At 37.0% G+C, this 24,947-nt stretch overlaps 5 protein-coding genes across 6 annotated transcripts; 2 read left to right on the top strand and 3 right to left on the bottom strand.

Moving 5' to 3' along the window:
* Positions 1-104: 104 nt before the first annotated feature.
* clptm1l (CLPTM1 like) lies at positions 105-5,517 on the bottom strand. The gene is made up of 16 exons (XM_056740835.1): positions 4,996-5,517; positions 4,445-4,729; positions 4,213-4,361; positions 4,049-4,127; positions 3,691-3,808; positions 3,051-3,145; positions 2,894-2,978; positions 2,645-2,748; positions 2,091-2,156; positions 1,949-1,999; positions 1,771-1,853; positions 1,622-1,656; positions 1,472-1,527; positions 1,351-1,395; positions 800-915; positions 105-713 (listed from the first exon to the last, which is right to left on the bottom strand). Exons 1-16 carry the CDS (start codon positions 5,158-5,160, stop codon positions 629-631), a joined length of 1,617 nt encoding a protein of 538 aa, XP_056596813.1. The 5' UTR covers positions 5,161-5,517; the 3' UTR covers positions 105-628.
* Positions 5,518-6,017: 500 nt separating this feature from the next.
* Positions 6,018-7,606, top strand: snrpd1 (small nuclear ribonucleoprotein D1 polypeptide). The gene is made up of 4 exons (XM_056740837.1): positions 6,018-6,155; positions 6,616-6,692; positions 6,880-7,071; positions 7,288-7,606. The coding sequence occupies exons 1-4, from the start codon at positions 6,142-6,144 to the stop codon at positions 7,362-7,364; spliced, it is 360 nt and encodes a 119-aa protein (XP_056596815.1). The 5' UTR covers positions 6,018-6,141; the 3' UTR covers positions 7,365-7,606.
* Positions 7,607-8,293: 687 nt separating this feature from the next.
* ggcta (gamma-glutamylcyclotransferase a) lies at positions 8,294-10,859 on the top strand. The gene is made up of 4 exons (XM_056740836.1): positions 8,294-8,933; positions 9,734-9,879; positions 9,958-10,090; positions 10,275-10,859. The coding sequence occupies exons 1-4, from the start codon at positions 8,823-8,825 to the stop codon at positions 10,398-10,400; spliced, it is 516 nt and encodes a 171-aa protein (XP_056596814.1). The 5' UTR covers positions 8,294-8,822; the 3' UTR covers positions 10,401-10,859.
* A 2,930-nt stretch (positions 10,860-13,789) lies between these two features.
* On the bottom strand, positions 13,790-18,614 carry znrf2a (zinc and ring finger 2a). Of its 2 annotated transcripts, none has more exons than XM_056741439.1 (5): positions 18,190-18,614; positions 16,239-16,334; positions 14,756-14,861; positions 14,600-14,679; positions 13,790-14,389 (listed from the first exon to the last, which is right to left on the bottom strand). In XM_056741439.1, the coding sequence occupies exons 1-4, from the start codon at positions 18,446-18,448 to the stop codon at positions 14,622-14,624; spliced, it is 519 nt and encodes a 172-aa protein (XP_056597417.1). In that variant the 5' UTR covers positions 18,449-18,614; the 3' UTR covers positions 13,790-14,389; positions 14,600-14,621. The 2 variants fall into 2 exon arrangements, with proteins under 2 accessions (XP_056597417.1, XP_056597416.1); XM_056741438.1 differs by having other exon boundaries at positions 13,794-14,389; positions 16,239-16,337.
* Positions 18,615-19,420: 806 nt separating this feature from the next.
* mturn (maturin, neural progenitor differentiation regulator homolog (Xenopus)) lies at positions 19,421-24,131 on the bottom strand. The gene is made up of 3 exons (XM_056740800.1): positions 23,758-24,131; positions 22,370-22,492; positions 19,421-21,388 (listed from the first exon to the last, which is right to left on the bottom strand). Exons 1-3 carry the CDS (start codon positions 23,926-23,928, stop codon positions 21,281-21,283), a joined length of 402 nt encoding a protein of 133 aa, XP_056596778.1. The 5' UTR covers positions 23,929-24,131; the 3' UTR covers positions 19,421-21,280.
* Positions 24,132-24,947: the final 816 nt, after the last annotated feature.

Genomic DNA, 24,947 nt, shown 5'->3' on the forward strand with positions numbered 1-24,947 from the left:
TATGGAGATACAAGGCTTTTAGAATGAAAGCAGCAATATATTAAAATGCACGTATAGATACACTATAAGAGAATCAAACCCAAAATAACAGATCGACAGATAGATATCATAAACTGTTTAATAAAGTGTCCGTAATTATGCTGTAAAATCACAGAAACACTTTTGATGGAATAAGGAACACAAAAACAAACATAACGCATCAGTCTCTCTGAACACACAAACATCAGTCATGTTATTCAAATTAAGATCATAAATCTTAAACAGTGGTCTTTTGGCACCCTTGTGATATGGTCTTTATTTCCAAATACTATTTGAGAAAGAAATAACAGTCCCATCCAAATACATTTCGTAAAATAAAACTAAGCTTCTCATAAATTTCCTTTCTTATCCTATAACACATCAAATCATACAGTATCCGCTTACACAGCGCTGGACCGTCCGTATGTGTCTCAGGCACGTCGAACGCAAAACATCGGTCACTTCAGAGCACACATACATCATGAACGTTGATCAATAGAGAGGTCGATCTAAATAAAACTGTTCCCTTGACAAACATGGTATTGTCCATCTCTGCCGTGTTTTGGAATGCGGTTCAGTGATAACGTTGTGCCGCTCTGTTGTGATGATGTTAATCTCGATGAGATTTTTCTTTCTCTTTTTCATCGTAAGACAATCCGTATTCATTTACTCTGGTTTTGTCCACCGGATACAGCCTGGAAAATATCAACATCTCATGTCAATTTCATATCTATGTAAAGATTTCTTCTACAATAACATGATGTAAAGAGAGGTTCCTCACCATCTTTGATAGAGGTAAACGAGAAACACCAAGTCATCCCTGAAACAGGCCAATCGATGTGACGTTGGCATGGTGATGATGAAAGCAAAGATGTCATCGATGAACGTATTAAAAGCCTGTCGAGAGACGGGAAAGCCTTCAGATATACAGACTAAACATACATGCAAACATTATGCCCAGCAGCAGAAGTCAAAAATAACTTTTATTACTGAAATTATGCATTTACGCTTTTTTTACATTTATTAAAACAACAGCCACACCGAGTTATAAATGACTGTAGATGCATCAAGTGAAATCATATAAAGAATCAAAATCATTCTTTATACACCAGAATAACTACAACTTTTGCATATAATATAACAGAAGTGTTTAATTGAAGATCGGTTACTTTCTCAATAAAAAAAGGCTTCTACAATCCTACAGAGGACAAGCAGCTTTAAAGAATGTAGTAAAAATAATATTTGCTTCCTATCTGCTAATTCAGACCATTAATAAAAAGTGTTTTACGATTGGCCCACAGAGATGTCATAGCAGATTTATTGTGCTCTTACCTTGTACATAAAAGCTTTCCAGGGTAGATGAGCCACAGACTTCATCTGTAAAAACAAATCAACCCATTAAAAACCATTGGAGGCCAGATTTTCTGTTGAAACTGCACAAATCTAAACAAACCTTGTAATTTACAAAGAGTTGTGGCAACATGAAGAGGAATCCAAAGGCGTACACTCCTGTTCAAATAAAAACGAGGATTAACAATAAAAGGTTTTGTTCATCATTAAAGAAGAGACCTTCAAGAATAAACAAGTTCTTAATGGGACTCACCATTGACTAAACTGTTAATAAGCCAAGAGTACCAACTATTCAAAGAGAGAAAGAGATTGACATGTTAACATTCAATCCAAGACCTCTCGATATAGACTCTAGGCTTTGATTATATTCAGTATGATGTCGTCTTTAAAGTGACAGCATACCTTTTATATTTCACAAACACCAGGGCGTATCCGGCCCCACCAAGACAGAGAGGATACAGCACATATGATAGATACTTCATCGCCTGGTTGATGGTGAAAAGCACAGTTTATCAAAGCATAGTAACGGTGATATTAAGATACGTCAAAAGAATGGATTGTGAATGAAAGCGAAACTCACTAGTGTGTCATATTCCTCCGTTCTCTTCTCATACTCATCCGATTTCCCAAACTGAAGAAATAATAGGCGACAAATCACAGTTAAAGAACAATCATCTTCAACCACTGGTAGGTAAACAGCATTGAAGAAAGAAACAGTTTACCAGGACTGTAGGAGTAAAGCCTCTCCATATGACATGTACTTTAAAAGCCTTTTTCACCTTCCACACCTACAACAACAAGAGAAAAGAAATGATGTTTTCACCAGTAGGGCTGCACAATGAAATCGATAAACGAATCGGGATTACAGTTACAGGGTAAAACAATTACATAATCATCAATTTCTGTGAAGTGTTTGGGCACCGGAGGCGAATCAGAGAATTAATACGTTGACGTGTCCTTCAGCAATTCGTTTTGATTTTTAATTGACAACATAACTTCCATAGTTGCTTTGGATAAAAGCGTCTGCTAAATTACTAAATGTAAATAATTAAAATAGTTATTTACATTAAATTCATTCGTTTCGGATGTTTATAGAACAAATATGGCACGGAGCTGCGTCACAGTAAGTTATAAAACATTTCAAATCTATCTTCAAAGTAAAATCTATTAAACTACTGTAGTAATCGCAATTACAATATCGAGGTGAAAAATGATCGTGCAGCCCATCATTATTGAAGCAAAACCGACATGAATAGGAGTGTTGTGTGTGCTGTACCTCAATCAAAGAACCAATTCCAGCCGGGACCAGAACCAGCAGACTGGTTTGCTCGTCCAGCAGATAGAGGAAGATGACAATAGTGCTGAAACATCTCCACAACACTGACACACACAGAGAAACACACCACGTGTATTCATTTCACAAGATGCATATCAACACAAACTCTGTGTCGCAGTCACCAGAATTTTTTGCATGTACTGTCAGGCATGTAAATGATCGTCTGTCCTCTTGGTTCATCACACTAACCTGCTTTACTGGACATGCCAACCATACTCTTCTTGTGCTTCCAGAAACTGATGTCGTTCTTGAAGGCCAGAAAGTCAAACAGAAGCTGGAAAGAAAACGTTTTCAGTGCCTCATTCACCGCATAACATCACATGTCCTGATTTAAACACACACTTACATGGAAAGCTGCCACAAAAAAGGTGAGAGCAAGAAAGTATAGATTTGTGTCCACAAATATTCCCTTGATTTCATCAGCATCTTTCTCAGTGAAGCCTAAAGTTGCAAAAAAAAAAGATTCCTGTAACTTTCATTTTCTAATCGGAAAACATTCTTTAAATGACGAATCTCATGAAAACAGTCTGCCATCCCAGTGTTCATGTCATAAGGAGTTTTTTGATGTTGCATTTTTACATTATTTTCAACTAAGCACAATTTTACTTCCCAAATTCATATTACTGTAACACGTGTGTGTAATGAGTTATTTTGAAATTCTCATATTCTCAATGGTGGTTCTTATTAATTACATCACGTTTTTATTTAAAATCAGAAAATATAAAAAAAGCAACATGTATAAATACAATAATAAATCCTTCTTTACACTAAAGTAAGAATTGTGGAAAATGTGCTTAATTTTTAAATAATAAAATAATGTCAAATTGCAAAAAAGTATCAGTCCTCATCTTATTGAGTCTGATAACTCTTTTCTGTTTTTGGGAAGGTGACCTGGACACATTTTTAAATAACGTTCATGAGATTCAACAAAAATGAACCCAAAGCATTTATTAAACTCTCCCTGCGAGTCAAAAGCTGATTCTTACCGAACTGCTGCAGTGAGTAAACGGCGTCCTGCATGTGAATCCAGAAACGCAGTTTCCCAAGAGCGATGGAATCATATGAGATGATCAGAGGTAGTTCAGACATACTGCTGTTGATCTCCTGTTTCAAATGAAACACCATTTTAACATCAAGATTTCAGGTCATGTGTGCATACGTGTATTTTTAGGTACTTTTTTAAAATAGTTTTAACATTGTTTAATTCCTTTTTTTCTGCACACTGCACTTTAATTGTTGTGATATGATCAATCAAATGTTGAAAGTACAAATCAGTCTAGAGTTCATATGAGCAGATGTAAAACTAACCAGCTGCAGTTTTGAAACTACACACAGACGTCTTACCGTTAAATCCTTCACTCTGTTGCTGAGTTCATCCACAAACAGCAGCGGCAGGTAAATCATCTTTTTCCCGCTCTGGTATCTGAAAGACACAAGTAAACCACACTGAATTAACGCTCGGAACACATCCACAAAAGTCAAAGCAGGTGGAATGAATCAAAACTCACACTCTCATGTAGCGATGCACGTCTCCAGGCAGAGCCTCTCGGTCGAAAAGAAAGTTCTCAGACACGACGTTCAGGGTCAGACGAGAACGCCAGTGAGAAACGGGGCGGTCCGGCTCCGAGTGGGCACCTGGTTTTTGCTGCTCTGGATTCTGGATAACAATGGGATTAAAAGCAGACCATCACTAGACCGTCACACACCGCACTGTAAAATACCACGCTGGGTGATCCTAACCTGCGGTTCTTCCTGCCCCGTGATCAGACTGATCTCTGGAGGTTTGGGCAGCATGTATGTGGTCAGCTGTGTGACTAAATGCACCTGGTGCGGATCCTGCCACGGGTTCATCCCCGCCTGGTGCAGGAACACCATGGCGTACAGCGTCCCGTTCTTCCGTGTCTTCTTGGGCAAAGACACATTTACTAACCTCTCAAACCTGTTATTAACATCAAAATCTTCTTCTCTGTGGATCAGACTGTGTCCACCGTCAGCGTTCGGTTTCAACGCTGTGTAGATGCTTAGCTGATGAAAGAAATGCTCGTGGTTAAAGCACAGTCATATAAGGTCTAACTTTAATGTTAATGTACACTATAATATTCTGTAGAATTAACTATAGTGAACATTCATAATTACTATAGTAAGGTTGATGAACTAGGAATTATTTTACGGTTCACAATAGTAAATACTAAAGCATAGATCCAACCTAAATATATGAATCAACCATAACCACATCATGTATAAAGCACACCACCGTCTGATCTATCTAAAGCAAAACATGAGAGTTTTACCTGCAGTCGAGGGTTTCCAGCCAGGTAAGGTGAAATACAGCCGTCACCCTTCGGATGGTCGCAGGGTTTCGTGTAAACTATCCCAAACATGACCCAACATGTGTGCAGTACATACAGGAGGAAGACCCCCACTATCAGACTCGTAAACGAGGTCTTAGGAAACATTTTTTTAACAGCATTAATGACAGTTCACAGCTTCAATGAAAACACGAGACAATACTCAACGTGAACATGCTGATACAGAGATCAGAGCTGAACCGCAGGATCTGTGATGAGCTGTCAATCACTTCCAATACACACACGTCACGTTATATCCACTCGGCGGCATCATTATAACATATCCGGTGTGTTGTTTTCATATTTCAAGCGCCTTTCAATCCGTCGTCTTCAGATATTTAGTGTAAAATCACAAATAAATCCTCATAATGAAGCGCGTGTGTTCAATTTCTTCAATTTCTCATCGATTCACTTGAGGCGTGATGTTTCAATGAGCGTCTTCCGCATTTCACTTCCTCCTGTAGGGATGCCAGATTGACAACAATTCACCTTCCCCGATTAGATATCGCAGTATATTATGAATTAAAGTTTAAACTGCGTACAACTGTGTAATGTAAAGCATAATATCCTAAATAAATACACAGTATAAATGTGTGTTTTATATAATAATTTATAATTTTATATTTGTTTTTGTCAAAGATTGTGCTCGACCACCATTTCTTCTGGTTTCATTGTGATATTTTTTTCCCAATATTTTTTATTTTTTTCTGGTCTCTATCTGTGTTACTACTGCACATAGGAGTTTATCTGCACAAATTCTTAAAACTAGAAGAAAGGGCTTTGACATGTTTCTATGAAATGTTTCATGTATAAACTCAATTTAATATATAAAATATAAAGACAATACCATTTAAACATGGCAGATCTTTAATATATATTGTTTTCATTTCACAAAAAAATCACAATTTGTACTGGTGTTTTTATTGTGCAGCGGCAACCCCCGCTTAGTGAAGGACGGTTATGCTTCCGGTTACGCGCCGGAAGTGAATCTCTGCACTGATCCAGTAGCCTCCGACGCTTATTTGTCGTTTCGCGCTACAATTTTTTCTCTTTTTGGTGGAGGATTTAACTCTAGAATCCACCGCCAGCATGAAACTCGTCAGGTAAAACATTTTACTGATATTATTCAATTCACGTGGTCACATTACACGATAAAAGATGTTATAGATTTTGATGGATGAGGTTAGATTCTATGTGGCCGTTTGTTAGCTGTTAGCTGCAGCAGGCGGGAATAAATGAATGAGAAAGCAGACGACTATTAATGTTTAACTTTCCTTCATATTTTTTTAAGTTGTTGTTTATATAAGTTATGAATTTCAATTGCAACGCATGCGTTAGTTTATCAAAATTTGAAATTTTGACATTAGTGTTTATACTATAGGCCTGAAAACGAACTATTGCAACAACAGACATTGATCGTCCAAACAAACGCTTTCAGTTAACCAACTACAGATGAGATTCCAACTGAGAGCTTTGTTCAGTTTCGATCATATTGCGTTAAAATTAAATTTATGGCAGAATTTGATGTTGTTTACGTGAATTGTTTTCATTGTGATTTTGCAGGTTTTTGATGAAACTGAGCCACGAAACAGTGACTATTGAACTGAAGAATGGCACACAGGTTCACGGCACGATTACAGGTGATTCATTTCTTACCATCTGTCTATTTCAATGCATTTTAAAGTTGAGTTTAGACGTTATTTCAACTTTACAGTTACTTCGTAAAACCTGTCACATGTATTACACCAGTCTGTAAGTAAGAAGTTCAATATGTACTGACTACTTTGGGGACTTTATATGCATGTCTTTAAATGATATAATCAACAGGTGTGGATGTCAGTATGAATACTCACCTCAAAGCTGTGAAGATGACCCTAAAAAACAGAGAACCCACCCAGCTGGAGTCGCTCAGTATCCGTGGCAACAACATCCGCTATTTTATCCTGCCAGACAGTCTTCCACTGGACACGCTGCTGGTTGATATCGAACCCAAAGTCAAGTCAAAGAAGAGAGAGGCTGGTGAGTGTTGTAGTGACATGACTAACTTGTTTAGGTTGATTTGACCCAATATGTCTTCTCTCGGGCTCAGTAGATGTTGACACTCTTTTGAGAAATTTATCTAAATGCTCAATGGCCCCATGTGTTTTAGGATTTTATTAGTTTGCAACTTCTTCGTTTGTGCTTTTTAATCAGGATAATTTCAATCACTGATGAATGTTTTTCTCTTCCTTGCAGTGGCTGCTCGTGGCAGAGGAAGAGGACGGGGACGGGGCAGAGGAAGAGGTCGTGGCCGGGGTGGGCCGAGGAGATAAATCTCAAGCCACTGGACATTTTTGCTTTTTGTACAGCATTTTTTTGTTCACTTCATCCTCTGCGAATATTTTTTGATTCTGATTTACATTCATTTTGTACATTAAAAATGTTCTTTTGAAAATCGTTTGTCTGTTATGTTTGGAAATGCTGAACCGTTTGTACCAGTCATAAAAGGCAGAGCTGTTTCTGCAGATGTATATGGTAATTTTCTAGATTTCTTACAATAAATTGCCAATTCGGATGTCCTGTTTTGTGCTAAATGGTATTTCTTTTTTTGGAATATTTTTATTTGTTTATTTTCAAACAAAAGCAAAACCAGACGAGATTACAAATATAAAACATGCCTAGATGAAATTGAAAAACTAGTTCGAATCATACAAAGAACACCAGATTTGTCACAATTATTAAATTCTATTGGCATGCAAATGTTGGAGGAAGAGACCCCAGACCTTAGAAAAATTAGGATACTTTACTTCCTTGAGTTGTATTGTTTCAAGATTTAAAACAGATACTAAGGGTATTTCTTGTTTGAAGTTAGCCATCGGTGAGAACCAAGAACATTTAACTTTAAAGAGGTGTTTTTGCAACGTAATGCCTGAGTTCCTTTGTGTAATGGAGAACAAATACAACCAAAAAGTTGTGAGCCTTGGATTATCCATAAAGGTTTGGGGAAACTGTTTATAAATGTTATTGGCTTCATTAATCTAAATATTTTATCATTGGTAAAAATAATCATGTCCAATAATTGAAAATGAACTTCTGAGGAAATAATGTTTCAACAAAGAGTAATGACGTAACAATTTATCTGGATGAATGCAAACGTTAATTGATGTTCCCCATTAATGGCAATACTTTAAATTTGCCAGCCGTTTATAGCGCGTTACAGTTTGTGGGTCTTTTGTTTTGAAATTAAAGACGCAAACCGGAAGTAGTCGCGTGTGTTGTGGCTAGAAGAAATGTTAAATTACAATAAATGACATAAGCTAAATCCTAACATTACAATAATTAAAAATAGCAATTAACTGTTGTCAACGTTTTCGGGGAGGGTGATTTTATAGGGCAAAAAAATGACGTAACATTAATGTCCGCATGACTTTTTGGAGAATTTGACGGGTAACGTTAGGATGAAATTTCGGGACACCTGCTAGTCGGCTCTCCTTTTCAGATTGAACAACTCTTGTATAGACTCGATTCATTCGAGCGAATTGTTTTTTTACGGTTTGATGTTAAATTTATTTTCATCAGATTAGAACGATTTTGCACCAATTGCTTTGTTTAATGCTGCAGCGTCATTTCTTAACCATGGTCATTCGTTGGCCGATGTGACGTCACACGATGTCTGTCAGTCAGTAATGGAGCATTCTATCGATATTAAATCCATGTGGGGTTGTTTGTTAACGCTGCATAACATTATTTGACATTCGCGTTTAAAGCATTAAGATAGAGAGTAGTTACAAATGTCGCCCACGGGCTTTTTCATGTATTATGCCTACGGCAGTAATTTACTGAAAGAGAGACTCCAGCTAAACAACCCGTCAGCTGTGTTTCACTGCATCGGAAAAATCAAGGTAAAGAAAGCAAAAGTACCTTTTATAAATGCTTTAAGTTTCCATAAAGGGGTCATATCACACGGGTTTTTTGGTGTTTCATACCTGATTTTCCAAATATGGTGAGAGACGTTACATTTCCGTCGCACGCTTGCAGTATTCGACCAATCACTACGTACTGGTTAATCATAGCACACATCGCTTTTCAGATCGATCAGAGCCATTGAACAGTTTTTTCACAGTCTCAATAGTTCCAAGAAGTTAATAGTAACGCATGGAGATACAACAAATACACCAACTGAGGTAAACTTCTAATCCATTCAAAGACGAAAGCCATTTAATGAATAAAAAAATGACAGTATTAAAGCATTTAGAGAGAAAACATAACTTCCTGGAACCATCTGAAGGCTCCACGAATCACGTGACGCTCCAGCGTTTTGCACTTCCATTGCTAAAACTCTCTCAATGGCTCTGAGATCGAAGAGTTTTATTAAAAATCTGCGCGTTTCAGAGAGGCGGGGCAAAGAGGAGATAATAACATGCACGGTATGTAGAAAATACAGCGTTTTTTTAACCTTAAATCGTGTAAAAACATTGCATTACATCTAAAACGAACCATAATATTTGTTTTAGCGTGTCAAATGACCCCTTTAATTATAAAAAAAAAGCTTTATAAATTACTGTAAACAACGGCATGGCACACTGGCACTACGTTATTGTCCTTGGATATTCAAGTACATTGCACTAGAATGTAAATGCCATGGTACATGAATTGTACTGGATGTACACCACAGTTCCATCATTGTCAAGTATGTCTGCAGGACTACAGACTGAATTTCGGGCTTTGGGGGGACACCACAAACTGCACCTGGCACGGTGGAGTGGCCACAATAGAAGAGAGTGATGGAGAGGAGGTGTGGGGGGTCGTGTGGCGGTTAGACAATGAAAACCTGTCCACTTTAGACAAGTGAGATCACCATGACTTTATGGCTTTGTTTGTGGAAGAACAAACAAATTTCAGGCATGTATTATACATGTGTTTCAGACAGGAACAGGTGCATGAGGGCATGTACAGCCCTTCACATGTGATGGTGGAAACAGACGAGGGGCCGATTCTCTGCCGGACGTATAAGATGAACAATTTTAGGCCATGTCTACCTTCACCACAGTACAAAAAGGTCCAATTTACCATCCACCTTTAGACCAAAACATAACCTTTGAATCGGCACATTAACGGGTCACTTATTTGGTTGTTAATATACCGTGTTCACACAGTGTTCTGGTGCTCGCTTACAACCGTATGGTTTGGCAACAGTGGTGAAGAGTCCAGAGTTAATTTTTCTCGTCTCATTTTGTGTGTAGGTCGTGTGTTTGGGGGCTCAACAGAACAGCCTGCCTCAAAACTACATACAGAAGCTTCTGGCTCAGAAGACAAACGACTACAGCGGCACTTCAGTACTGGATCAGATCACCAGCATGGAGAAATGACCTGCAACTGATCTTAACCCAATTTACTATGAATACACACACACATCTCTTGACAGAATTAACGGGGCTTAAAGAAGGTTTATGGGCCGTTTGAGACAAACACGTCTAACTAACTTTCATCACCAAGACTGCAAAATTGAATCTATAGTTTTATAAGATCTTTCTGCGTGTCTGTTCAATGAAATTCAACCACAAAATTTCAACCTTTTTACTTTCAGGCAATTCTTCATCAAAAACAGTCAACATTAAAGTTTGAGAACACCACGTCTGTTTCTTTTCTAACATTGTTAAAAACAAAAAGCAACAAACTGAGCACCACATTTGGGTTAAAGCACAATTCATCATTTGTTCATTTCGAACTTCAGCTCATATTTAAATCTTTTTTTATCACAATTTGCATTGTGGCAAAGCAGCGACCCACTTCAGTAATTCCTTAAATAAAAAACATGTATTTTTTAATGTTTTGAGATATGGATTAAACAGAAGAGACACACATTCCTTGTTCTACATTATTCCACTTGACTGAATGGGAAGCACGTCACAAAAATACTCTCCTCCGTTTTTCATTGTTACTCATCATTTTACTTTATATTTACCTTACTATTGAAATATGATAAAGGTTCAGATCTAATTTTTTTTTTAAATCAATACTTTTCAAGTATGAAACATAACCAAGAAACAGCATTTTATTTGCTTGCTGCTTCTTGTAACTATGAATGAGTTTGAAATACACAGTCGTGAAATGGATTGACCGAAATTTCCAAATTAAGATTGTTTACCTGGTCATAGTTCACAGTCTCTGCAGATCTGAGAAAGCACGCTGTGTTTTAATATTAAACCTTTTTAAATATTTAAATAAAAGATTGAATGGTTCCATCGTTGCCTTTAGCAAGTGTGTTGAATTATAATGCGATGTGTGATCAGTATTGGGTGAATCTGTTGACATCAGCCATCAACTGAACACGACAGCTTCCAAAGACCCCATCAGGTGTAGGATGATCTATTGAAAACCTAAGTCCTGCAAGCACTAAAACACAAACATTTAAACAACTTCAAAACAAGCTCTGCTCTCTGAAAATAATCATTTAAAAAAACATTTCAATCGAGCAATTGAAATCAACGTGATTTTAAATGATCACTACTCACAACAGCATCTCTAGTTTATAATGTGGATCCATTTTTATATCAGCAAGCTTTTGTTCTCCCAAATCTCCTAGTTTATTCCCAGACAGATCCAGTTTCTTCAGGTGTGATTGGTTTGATTTCAGTGCTGCTGCCAGTCCAGAACAACTTTCATTTGTGACCTGACAATCCCTCATCCTGCAGAGATCAAGAAATATGTTCATTTATTTTTTCATTTTTTGTACATCCAGATCATGTCAGTCTCAAAGAGAGATTTTTTGGTACCACAGTCTCTCCAGTTTACAGTTGGGATTCTCCAGTCCAGCTGAGACCGGTTTCACTCCACAATTTCTTATTTGCTCCTGTACGTATCTACTTCTATAAGGGGTCAGAGGTCAGACCTGAAGCCAGAGTAGCGCAATCTTTGTGCGTGAAAACGCATTGTATCAGCCTGCAGAGATCAAAAACACATTTTTTTACTCTCAAGGTTTTCTGACATGATGCTGTGGTTAGTCTCTACTGAAAAATCCTGTTTAATTGGATTAAAACTTGTTCTGTTTGTTTGACCAGCTCCACACTCATCTGGCTGACCAATCCCAACAAAACCTGGTCGAAAAGACGTCTTTCTTTTATTACCTATGCATAGAGGTGTGATTCAATAAACAGAAACAAATACAAATCAATTCGCAATTCACAGATTATCTTATTAGTTACTAACATGTCCTGAAAGACCGATTAAGCTCTGACTACTAACAACTGGATCATTGAGACCTGAGCTAGAACAGGTTGTTCTGAACATGAATATGATCCTATAATGAATATACAACATGGTTGAAATAAGGTTCAATTCAGATTGTTGAAATGGGCTGATAAAGATTGACAGTGTTTCACTTTTCAACCAAATTTAGACGGACGTCTTTTCAGTGATAAAAGCTTTTCATTTGGTCCAAATCTGACAGACTAATTAAAGCTTAATTTTCAACATTTTTGTGCTAAATACCAACAACAGCTTCATATGGACACTAGGAGGAACATTATAAAAATGTTCATATTTTGTAAAAATGATAAAGTAAATAATTGAATGCAGCATGAGACTATTTACAGGGTACATACAGGAATCATGGATCTAAATGTAATACTTTTAAGACTCTTTCCATTAATTTTAAGACCTCATCGCCACTTCAAGTTTTAATCAGTTACATTGGCGACACTTTAACTTACATTTATATACCGATTTCAAGATAGCACAACTAAAAAGTCTTAGTTTGTGATAATAACATAATTCAGAAGGGTGGGAACGAAGCAAAAGAGAATGAATTGAGTGACTAACCCAATGCAAGGTTTATTAGAAACGAGGCTATGCTAATCCCCTTCAGACACACAGAGCAGTACGCCTAAAGGTTATTTCCAGAGACGGCCCTCAGCCATGCTTCCAGCTCCTTATTCTGCAACAATTTGCATGATTTTTTTTTTTTAAGGACCATAAGTTTCTCTTAATTTATTAACTTTAAATCCTTTTAAAGAACCCACGGACACCCTGATTTGTGTGGCACAGAAGCTATGTTAATAGCGTGTATAATGAGTCTGCGTTTTACATTCTAAGACCTAGAAAATATGTCTGCATTGATTGGACCACATTTTACCTTTGTACAGATGTCCTGAGTACGTCAACACTGGACATTCAAAAGATGTCATATAAAGACGTCTTAAACACTTTCATTTTGCCTTTAACCGAACAAAAACAAGATACAATATTTTTTTCCATCTATCGTAGTGGATGATGTCACAGAACTGAAAATTGCTACCATTCTTACAAATATAGTAGTACTTTGTGTTTAACAGAACAAAGAAATGTATACAGGTTTGAAACAACCAAATTTCTTCTTTGTGCATTGCAGGACTGTGATCTTTATAACAACAAATGACTGTGTGTTTCATTTATAATGAGCACAAATGTCCATAAAAATATCCTTTGACTGTCAAATTCAATCTATTTCATAAAATTAATTCAGGATTAAAAGCATCCCCAAAGACACTTTCAGATGGATTTGGTTCACATACTAAATATAATTAGAAATGTGTTTTTATATGAGAGTACCTTTTAACGTGGAGACAATTCATCTGCATCTCTCAATGCTTGTGTGTCTATGAATCATTCATCAGTCTGAGCTTAATCATAAAATAAATTAAATGATTTAATCATTTTAATAAACACATTAAATACAAATAAATAGCGTTTTGTAAGAGCCAAACACTAGCTTAAATTTCAATAACTAGTATGGTATTCATTTATTATATTTCTGTATGTGCATGTTTTGTGTTTCATTTACACCTCTCATCTAAAGCAGATGCAACATTATCATTAGAGACCAAGACTTGTTGTGTATGTACAGGCCAGAGAAAGTGTAAAAAACAGGATACGTTGTTTTGGATATGAGGGTAAGTTCTTTTGTCACGCAGGCACAAACCAATAGATACAAAAATACAATGTTTTGAAATCAATGTGTTATCGCACAGTTGTTGTTTGTTTGCATACCAAAAAATCTTTATTATGTAATAGTTCTATACATAGCAGTGCATTTGAAGGAATAGCACTTCTGAGATTCTGAGCTCTAGAGGAATTTAAAAAATCTAAAATGACAGAAAACAAGCTAATATCTCATTTTCTTTTCGTTGTTGAGATCAAAATCCAATATATTCCCTTATATGCAGCCAAAAAGTCATTCATGGTTTGGGTACAGTACGATGATCCACGCAGATCTCAGACGATGATGGAGTCAACATTCATACTCAAAACTTGTCAAATCCTGATGCAGGAATTAGCAGATCATCTTTATGACGAAGCGTCCCTATAATGAAAATATAACCTGCATAGAAATAAATCAGACAAATGAAAACACTTGCATAGACTTCCAGTTAACTTGATACACACTGCACGCTAGATATTCATTGAAACATGTTCATTGTTTACAGCATTCAGTCACAACTCAACTAGATATCTTCTGTATATTTTTCTGGATAGACAGTCTTGTTTTTGTTATTTTTTGCATTGCTCCTGGTAATGCATAGCTGCTGACCTTTCCCATCGCAGGTTGTGTGTTAATCTGTGGGATGTTCTGGACACAACCTGTTGACCTCAAACCATTCATCAATACACCTGTGATCGAAGAAGAAGACATGAGTTTCACAGCCGTGTTGTGTTTGTTGAATGTATTAATAACCGTTTCTCGTACCCTTTGTGATAGATGCAGAGACAGGGCAGACGTGCGATCGTGTCCCCCTGAAGCATGTCATCCAGGCATATGGAGCACTCACCACAGTCACGGGACAATACATCCTCTACAGAAAGATGAAAAAACGTCATATATAGACAAGCCCTGTCTTCTGTCGTTCATCTTTTCATATGTTCAACTCTCGTCTCACGTGTAAACATAGATTTACATTAGCATCTTAGACATAGTATTGAATGCTCTCTTATTGTGACTCACTTTAGATAAAAGCGTCTGCTTAGGATAGGACACTGATAGGACTTTCGAGATACAAAATACAACCATCAGTATTTTTTTAAATTGTTGATTTATTCTAATTTATAAGATAAAACAACATAAAATTGTTATATTTTTACTACCAGTTCAATAATGTCAATATTGCAACTTATTTGTAACATTTGAAATTTTAATTAAATGCACTATTTTGTCATTGCAACTTTCACCAACAATACTTAAATTCACTGTTATCCCAACGGTCGCTATTGTTGCAATCAACATGTTTACTCATTCTGTGACCACACGCAACAAAACTGAATACATGTGAATTCATATATTAATACTAGACACCTTAAAGATAATGTGGACCAAAAAATCTTTATGTTCACATACTTTACTAGCCTTTTGTTTTAAAGCTTTGATGCAATCAGCCTCTTCTTATGGTGCAAACAGGAAGTAAACTCCTGTGGTCATGTGACAATTTTTTACAAACTATGTGACACTGCACGTATTTTTTTTTTACATATTTGTAGGAAATGCATTCAAATATCAGTGCTTTAAAAATGAAGACCTTCTTTACAGGCCTTATCCCGGTCTACTTTTTGTGCACTTCTCAGCAAGATAGATACACTCGAAAAGTATAATGAAGTATTTTACATATACTTGACTTGTTGTAGTTGTGTTTGCTGTTTTGATGAAGTAGTCTATTAAAGCACAGTTTTACATACAGCCTTATAAACTAACTCATGTTCAAGTTAATTCATTTTGGTTCACAGACAAGGCTTAAGCTAGGACTATGCCTTAGTTAAATTATCATATTTAAGTCACTTTTATCAAGATGCCTTAGATTAAAACATTACTGTTTGTATAATGAGACAAAACAATGGCAATGACATGTTTTAAGATATGTCCGGGGCGATTCATTCTCAGTTAAGACACCTCAAACTTTCATTTTAAACCTTGAAACCGGGCAGAAAAAGTCAGCATTGATATAACTACACTTACTACATGAAGAATATAATATACTTACACTTTCCTAACTGTACTGTGAGATCACTTATTTTTGTAAGGGAAGTCATATGCACTATGTGTGTTATTTATATTATAGTAATTGTGTTCATGAGCTGGAGTAATGACACAAATGTAATATTCATCAACTAAAGACACGATCCCTCATTTTAAAGCAATGTACTGTACTGTTGAAACATTCGACATACAAATGTCTTCTCACCGTTATAATGGAGTCTGGGTTTGGAGAAACACATCAGCAAATGAACGTCTATTTCATCAGAACACACAAACTTTGTGCACATAGGACAGTGAAATCCTGCTGAAACAAACAAACAGAGCAGACAAAATCACCTTCATGTTTATCTTTCTTTTTCATAATTCTGTAGGTCAGTTCATATCAGTTATGAGTGTCTCACAATGTAATCTCATGTGTGAGTTTATCTCACCCTGAAGTGTGTTATTCCCGCTTATCTGGATGAATAACATCTGTGTTGTAATCCTGTACATGTGATTGTCCCGCATGTTTATATCAACATAAAGCTCGAACTTTGACAACATGTTTCATTTAGAATAAAGTCAGATCTTATATCATTCTACCAATGCATTTATCAGTCAATCACTTTTAGATTAATAGCACACGCGTGATTAGAGCGTCTCAATGTTCATGACACACACACACAATCTGTTATACAGAATGACTAACTGTAGTTAGTCTGGATATACTAGACGTAAGCACCTCATTTTATCACAGCTGACCTGTTTTCACCTCCTGTTAATGTTTTGTCAGTATAGACTCACACAGGTGTGTGTGTGTGTGTTTGTGTGAAGCCAGTGTAAATCCAGAAGTTAAACGTTAGATGTGTTTTGTGTATTGTTAAAGGTCAAAGATCGCTGTCATCCAAACAAACACACTGTGCAGGGTGTGTTTTACATATACACAAAGAAGAAACATGGATGAATGAACAACATGATTCCAGTTCTGTTTTTGTAACAATTTTCATTTTTCAGATTTTTGTTCCTATTTTGAATCGCACGTCAAAGACGTACATCTTATAAACTGAAGTGACTATTGATAAGCAACAGCCAAGTCAAGACTCAATAAGAAATCTGATTGACGGAGAGCCTCTTCAATGTCTACAATGTCCTTTTCATCTTTTCAGACGTTTTTACACAAGAAGAGTGTGTAATATTTATGGTAAAACATCGCAATTTAAAATGAAAGGGAATGCGTAAAGAAGCCTTTTATAGATAAACACTTGCAGTCAAATATGGGTTTGTTGAAGAATGGAACACAGGAGAAGTGCGTCATTATTCTGGCCATTATGTTTGGTGATGATTGACAGCGACACAAAACAGACACACAATACTGTGAGTTACTGTATCTCTCACTGACAGGTCGGACTGTTTCTTATAAATCAAATCAAAAACATGCGGACATGTTTCTTATTCCAAACATGACGCATTCAAATCTCATCAGGAACCTCCGGAACTGCGTAACATGAACACAAACAACATAGTGGAAATTCCCAATTGTTGGGGAAATGTTTTCCTGGTATATTCTGACAGATACTCATACAGATTTCTTATTGAAACTTGAATACATTCAATTTCATACGTGTTTGAACCTGCAAATGTCCTTCAGCCAAACACACGTATGGATTGTTTGATGGTTATTGCCAATCAAAGGTCACAAAAACCTTGAAGAACACAGTCAGACCGCACAGTGTCCGGCAGACACGACCTAATGTTTCATTCAAACTCATGAATATATCCGTTTTATTTTCTTTTCTTCCTACGTTTGTGTGTAAAGTTTCCATAGCAAAACCACAACAACAACAATCACCACAGAGATCTGCACACACAAACACTCTTTGTTTGACGTCATTCATAAAGTTTGAATAAAGATGTGCAGCACTCTTACAGTAACTTTGCGCCCTGAAATAATATCAATTGTAATGCACATGCACACATGAGTTTGTGAACAATTGTGTGAGATTAGGAAATGTCACATGAATAAGGTCTTAACCTATCAGGTCAATATTTCTTACCTTGATAAAAAGTCAGATAATAGGACCTTAATATGATCTTGTTGTTTTAAGTGTTTGACTTTCTCATATTCCATGAACATTTTTAAATCAGTGTAGGTCACGTGTTGTTGCGCGCGCTCTTACCGGGCAGCAGGTGAGGTGACAGGTGCGCAGGTAAAGATCCGATCAGCAGAGCTCTCTGTCCGTCTGTCTCAGCTCTCCGGCCGCTGCTCGGGATGAATGAACGGGACGTGGGTGATGGATACTGGATCCGTTCACCGAACTGTGCCGCCGGGCTGCCCGCGTAATAGCGCAGAACCGCAGCCCGACCGGGTCCGCCGGTCGCATCAGAGTAAGACCGGACCCGGACCCCCTCGGCTTGACTGCTCTGTTTGAGTCCCATATGACTTCAGATCAGTCTGGACAGACACCAATTCTATACTATTCTATTCCCTCCTTATATCAGGCTGTATAAATACCCGCAAGGAAAAGTTGGAGGTCCTCAAAGTACTGTGTCTCACATTTATACTCGCCAGTCCTACATGCTTCCAGTAGCTTGTGTAACCAGCAACGACACACGCTCATATAACTGAAATCTTATTGGTGTGTGTGGGAAGAACTGGGATTTACCCTGGTGACGTCACTAGCACCGACGCGCAGCAGTGACGCGCAGTAGTGACGCGCACAGGTGAGTTTACCTGGAGCAAAGCACTCATGTTTTTGCTTTTTGCTAAATAATTTGCTTTTAATAGCACAATATTTTATCCACAAATGTAGGTTTCTTAAACTACCCCCCGTTTGTAATATTTACAAATTATTTAAGACAATACCTAAAAAACTGTCAAAAACAAAGAATAAAAAATCTGGAATCCTATTAGATCTATTTGATAAATATAATTTATTGGGATATATTCCCCTATGTATGTTTTATATTTCATAATATGGATAATTAAAATATTGAAGTGTTTATTTTATTTATTTATTATTTATATTACGTCTGTATGTTTTGTAATAATATGTTTTTTGTTATTATTCTGTGTGTAAGCCCTTACATTTAAAAAAAATGAAAATGATATGCCAGTTTGTTATGTAAATTTGTTCTTTAAATTTTGTTTTACTTCAATAAAAAAAGCAATCATGTTTTAATATAAATCTGTTCTTTTGTCCTTCAGATTTATACACGATAATAAAACTTCCATGTTTTTGTTGAAGTCAATGTAATATACTTTTCTTCTATAAGTAGATATGTTTAATCAATTTTGAAAATCATTATGATTTTTAATTTATATACAGTATATGCAATCGTTTTATTTAAATGTATGCAATAAATAGTTATAAAGAATAGTTATAAAAACATGAAATACACAATACACAATGCAGTTATAAGGTTCATATTTAATCGCTGAATTTGAGGTTTACAGTACATGCTGATCCAAACATGTTGACTTCAGATTGAATCTTTAATGTTTCTAGACAACAGGCTGTTTATATTTATCTAAACTCCAGAACAATATTTTTAATGACCACATTTTAAAAGGTTTTAACATTCTTTTTAATTCTTGGATAAAAAGGTGACTAAGGTATCGTCCACAAATAGTTTTACATACACAAAGGACAAATAAATAAGTAAATAAATATTTTAGCTACATAAAACTTACATGGCTGAGCAGAAGTAGAATTTCACGAAGAGTGCGTGTTGAATTATCATCACTGAAGACCAAGAAAACAAATGAAATCAAAATAACCCACAAATCCAGCACAGGGTTTACATAACCGAGTTACATAAGTACATCGAGACGGTCAGGAGGTTTAATCTCAATAAAACACGGATGTAACTTCTTCTCTACGCTTCACTTTCCACCGAGCGTGTGCAGGAAGACACTTCTGAAGAGCATCTGTGTCTCCAGCTGTTCTCATGTCATGATCAGAAAATGTTTTCAGCTCATCAGGTTATATGACCATAACTAGATCGTTAACACATGCCAAAGATGACCATAGACCACCAGCAGGGCTACACAATTATTCAACAACAGCCACTGACCCTTCAGAATCTGGCAATGCGCAAAGTTAGAAGTGAAAAGGGGCTTTCAGCCTGATGTCAAAAACAATCTTATTCATTATCCACAAAGAAGATTTTACAATTCTTTAGAAAACCATTCGTGTGCTAGAAACTGGAATCACTGAGCCGCAGAATGTCATCTCCACAAAGAAGCACGAAGCAACTCAAGAAGCGAATGCTGTGAAAAGGGTTCTTGATCAAGTCAAACATTTATTTTTTGTAAGAGCGCTTCGCTTTCAACAGATGAATATTACGATGGTTGTCTACAGTGAAACTCTCATCTGACAGTAACAACTTAAATTAGTGTAGATTAATACAATCAATGAGGACAAAAGATCGACAAAGAGAGCTTTCAGTCACCGCAAAACACAACGACACAATCAGCTTTATCTTCTCATCTGCTTGATTGAATCTACAAAAATGTTGTATGCGCTTCGATTTTTGGTTATTTGTCATAGCAGATATCGTAGATTGATTCATTTAAATATAATACAATCTCATCAAGTACAGCTGGGGTTAAATAAAAACTCAAGAACCTGAAAGGTTAAATTTGAAGACTTCAAATAAAACTTTCTCCATGAACCTTCATATTCCGAACAAAATATAAACGCATTTCTCAAAAAAATGTTTCGTATACGACTCATCAGATCGGATCAAATCAACAAGTCTTGTTTTCTACAATTCCTCCATTGAAATTGCGCTTTACTTTTCAACATGTCAAATTGCGTTGGTCAAAATGGCCAGCGATGGGAATCTATAACAACTTTTGCTTCATTAGTGCCAAACGTTTTTTTAACACATAAGGGGATAAAACATGATGCAACATTGACTTCTCAGAGGATGAATCCAGACGCCTTTCGCCAAATTAAAGGTGCAAGACGCCGATGTGATATGACAACGATGTTAAATCAAATATCAATGACGTCTCACACACTTTTAATGGAAGGATGCAGTATGCAATATGCCGTCCCAAAATGGATTCTGATCTGCTACCTCCTGATATCACATCAGGTGTTGGAATAATGTTAAATGTAATACAGATCAAAGTAACGTGATGCTTTGGGTTAATTCATGAGCCGGTGTACAGATATTAAAGGGTGATCTGATACAGCGTGTGTGTGTGTTTAGGAAGAGAACTGATACGGAGAATGCCAAGCGTGTTCTTTCTGATGGACATTATTGCTGGCTCACTCCCATCTGCTGGTGGTCCGGCTCTGGTTCTTCTTCCACGTCAGCATGATACTGATCGAACGCGTCATCATCGATATCTGGAAGACCCAGGAGCTGCACAAGAGTTTCTCCATCATATCATACAGAACACATCATTTCATTAACAATAAAGTATTGTGATGGGGTCTCAAGATTCTGATATGAATGTCCTACTTCTGGTGTACCCCAAAAAAATAAAAAGTTCAATTATGTTTTTAAGTATACTTTATGAAGTAAGTACACTAATACAAATATATACATATCTTTTAAGTATACTTTAAGTGTTATGTTTTACATTCGTACTGCTATATTAACTCTACTACAAGTGAACTTACAGGTATACTAATAGTTTACTTATTCAATACTCAAAGTAAATTGTCTTTAGATGATAAATGTAGTTAACACATTCAGAAATTACTTATTTGATAGTTTTGATACTTCAAACACTTGTAAGTGAACTTAACAGCATACCTGCAGTTTACTATTTATGCAAAAGCTCTTAATCTACAGAGCGAACACAACTGCAAGCCAAGTGTATTTCATCATACTTGTACGTAAATCTCCATTAAAAGATCGTGATTATATGAGTTTAAGGTGATAGATCGCCCTTTTGTCATTTCAAACATGTTTGGCTTTCTTCCGTCCGCAGAACACAAAAGAAGATAGTTTGAAGAATGTTGTTAACGGGACCCCATTCACTTGCATTGGCCTTGTTTCGTACAACAGAAGTAACTGGGGTCCAGTGCAGTTCGGTTACCAACTTTCTTCAAAATATCTTCTTTTGTGTTCTGCGGAAGAAAATAAGTCGTACGGGTTTCATATGACAAAAGGGCGAGTAAACGGTGACAGAATTGTCCTTTTTGGGTGAACAATCACTTTAAATCAAGTGTCATTTCTTACCAGCACATACAAAACAAACTTGAATAAAGTTACGTTTTAAAGGTGTACTGCATGTCTAAATAATCATGGTCCATGTTTGAAATACCACAGTAATAATATGGGAATTTAAGTGTGTGTGAGAGAGAGAGAGAGAGAGAGAGAGAGAGGGGAACATACAGGTCTGAAGGATCTGAAGACTTTGTCGAGCACCTCCAGCAGTGTTTTTTTCCCACAGGAGGAGATGTAGTCCTGCGCCAGCTGCAGAAACGGCAGACAGTCTTCACTCTCACTCCACACGTGCTGAACACACAAACACAGGATTACTTAAAACACTTCATACCAACAGCAACTTTAATGTTCTATAAATGTTCATCTTAAGATTCAAAATCAAAGTGTTCTCTCCATCAGCACAAACCCTGTCAGACAATAACAATCAGATATTGAGAGCAACGATATAAAAACAAAGACGCTGATATTTTGGGATGTTTCTGGGTGGATTTCATCTGTAGTAAAACTCAAAGTTTCTAAAGTGAAAGTCGAGCTCGCAGCAGAGAATCTGGGACAGAGAGACTCTTTGTCCTGTTATATTTATCCCAGCGAGAGGGACCGTCGTTCAGCGGATGCTCCAAATAATCCTCTCCTCCCACACCTATTCAAGACACGTGTGTCATGAGAGAATCAAACTCAATGCGTTTACACGACATGTTAGTGGGCGCAATTACATAAAATACATTAAACACACACACACTTACTAGCAATGTCGTCTCCGTTTTATAAAACAAAGTTTACTTTGCCAAAGGTTTGAATCAAATCAATTCCTTCATGTCACAAGACACTTGTGTTCTTCTCAGACCTTTCGGATTCCCCTGTACTTTTCTAATAAATTAAAATGTGCCTATAAATAAAATCTCTGTTCCCGGCGATCCTGATATTGAGCAGCCGGAACAAGCGAATCTGTGAATATTTTCACGCGTGACTCTTTGGGGGTCTGGTTCAGGGAGACGGTCTGCTCATGTGTGGGGTGATGTGGGGATACATCGATCAGGGATTAACTGGGCGGAGCGTCACTTGTGTGGTTCATTCACATCTGTAAAACAGAAGGCCAAACAGACATGCGCAGATCTGCTCTTCTTCATAATAAACAGCCGTTTCCACATCAGTCTCGTACAGACACCGTGCAGTGTTCCCGGTGATATGATGATACACATACATACAGCATACTGACCCATGAGTCTCCAACCAGGCCATATGCAACAGCCTACACACTAGATACAGCAATAAGAAGAAAAAATCCTGAACACCACAACATCCGTCTGAGCATGTCTTGTAGAATGCTGCAGTCAGACATTGAGAATCAGTGACATCATCTGCTTTAAGATTAAAAACAACAGCCCTAGCATAAAAGTGCAATGGTGATACACCAGTACAATGATAGTGTAGTGTTGAGTGTATATATATATTATTATTCAATTATAAATGATTTAGAACACACACACACACAAACGCACACAAACAAACAGTTCCCCCTCCCCCAAGCACATTTTACTAGATTATGTCATACTTACAAAATTCTCGGTTCCCCCGGTTAGATTGTCCGGGCAGAGCACGTAGAAGGATATACCGGGCTCAGCGTAGAAGTCCAGGCGTCTCTCGTCCACATCCTCGGCGAAGATCAGGTCGAACGGGTTTCCCGAGCACCATTTCTCCGCGGTGTCCACGAGCTGCTTAAACTCCATCCTTCCCGACGGATGCCGCGCACCTGCGCGCGCTGATGATGCTGCTGCTGCTGGTCCAGATGCTGAGCGCTAGCGCTGCGTCGTCATGGTGATACCTGATGAATATCGTTCTGATGCGATATCACTGTCTCATGCTTTGGACCTAAAGGACAGCACTCGGTTCGACGCTCTTGTGCGGAGAACAACGCCTGTCCTCTAGCAGAATGACGTCACATGACAACACACAAGCGCCCATCGTCAACAGGGACCGTCTCTAAAGTGACGCTTACGTCTCCGTCTGTACAAAGAAATTTTAACTGATTGATCTAACGTCATATTTTAATAACCATGCTATAGAGCATAATTATGATAACAGTGTGGACCACAAACTCTGCAGCTGAATATGATATAAACCTTTATTCGATTAAAGATGGTTGTTTATTATAAAGTATGTTTTTATTCCACTAGATGGCGCCATCAGACTTTGAGACCTCATTTTTGAATTGTGTGGAGCAGTGGTTCTCAAAATGGGGGTACGCGCACCCCCTGGGGTACTTCAGGGGGTGCGTGAGAGAAACTGACATTTAGGATTACATAATGAAAATCAATAAATTATGATAATAGTATTTTATGTGAAATTAGGACTACACAAAGATGAATAAAAAATACATTTAGATATAATAACTGTTTGACTTTTTAAGGTAAAATGTTGTTGTCTGGTCAAAGGGGACTTGGCTTGAAAGAATCACAAAAAGGGCCAAAAATGTTTGAGAACCACTGGTGTACAGAATTTAAAGATATTTAAATACTTTACTGACATTCATCTGTGCATTGACACGGACAAAATGTGGGTAAGTTTTTCTATAAGGATAAGCTTTCATTCAATGTTTAGTATCACTACTTTTTTATTATTTTCCCAGTTTTAGAATAATATCAATCTCATCATCAGTGCTTTAACACATATTTGGAAATAAAAATCCAAAATCTATATAAATCATAAATCATTATTTGGGCTTAAATTAAGATGTGAGGGTCCTTTT

Source organism: Triplophysa dalaica, chromosome 25 (genome assembly GCF_015846415.1).
Source record: "Triplophysa dalaica isolate WHDGS20190420 chromosome 25, ASM1584641v1, whole genome shotgun sequence".
Taxonomy (NCBI): Eukaryota; Metazoa; Chordata; class Actinopteri; order Cypriniformes; family Nemacheilidae; genus Triplophysa; species Triplophysa dalaica.

Bases quoted from the DNA above. Each gene is read 5' to 3' on its own strand.
- snrpd1 (XM_056740837.1), top strand. The intron at 6,693-6,879 runs GTGATTCATTTC...TATAATCAACAG, and splicing joins GGTTCACGGCACGATTACAG to GTGTGGATGTCAGTATGAAT. The intron at 7,072-7,287 runs GTGAGTGTTGTA...TCTTCCTTGCAG, and splicing joins GTCAAAGAAGAGAGAGGCTG to TGGCTGCTCGTGGCAGAGGA.
- znrf2a (XM_056741438.1), bottom strand. From the start codon at position 18,448: ATGGGACTCAAACAGAGCAGTCAAGCCGAGGGGGTCCGGGTCCGGTCT. The intron at 16,338-18,189 runs GTAAGAGCGCGC...TGTTTGTTTCAG, and splicing joins GTCACCTCACCTGCTGCCCG to CAGGATTTCACTGTCCTATG. The intron at 14,862-16,238 runs GTGAGAAGACAT...ATCTTTCTGTAG, and splicing joins ACCCAGACTCCATTATAACG to AGGATGTATTGTCCCGTGAC.
- ggcta (XM_056740836.1), top strand. From the start codon at position 8,823: ATGTCGCCCACGGGCTTTTTCATGTATTATGCCTACGGCAGTAATTTA. The intron at 8,934-9,733 runs GTAAAGAAAGCA...GTATGTCTGCAG, and splicing joins ACTGCATCGGAAAAATCAAG to GACTACAGACTGAATTTCGG. The intron at 10,091-10,274 runs GTCCAATTTACC...TTTTGTGTGTAG, and splicing joins CTTCACCACAGTACAAAAAG to GTCGTGTGTTTGGGGGCTCA.
- mturn (XM_056740800.1), bottom strand. From the start codon at position 23,928: ATGGAGTTTAAGCAGCTCGTGGACACCGCGGAGAAATGGTGCTCGGGA. The intron at 22,493-23,757 runs GTAAGTATGACA...TTGTGTGTTCAG, and splicing joins CCGGGGGAACCGAGAATTTT to CACGTGTGGAGTGAGAGTGA. The intron at 21,389-22,369 runs GTATGTTCCCCT...ACTCTTGTGCAG, and splicing joins TCTTCAGATCCTTCAGACCT to CTCCTGGGTCTTCCAGATAT.
- clptm1l (XM_056740835.1), bottom strand. From the start codon at position 5,160: ATGTTTCCTAAGACCTCGTTTACGAGTCTGATAGTGGGGGTCTTCCTC. The intron at 2,000-2,090 runs GTAAACTGTTTC...TTATTTCTTCAG, and splicing joins GCTTTACTCCTACAGTCCTG to TTTGGGAAATCGGATGAGTA. The intron at 1,854-1,948 runs GTGAGTTTCGCT...ACCATCAACCAG, and splicing joins CGGAGGAATATGACACACTA to GCGATGAAGTATCTATCATA.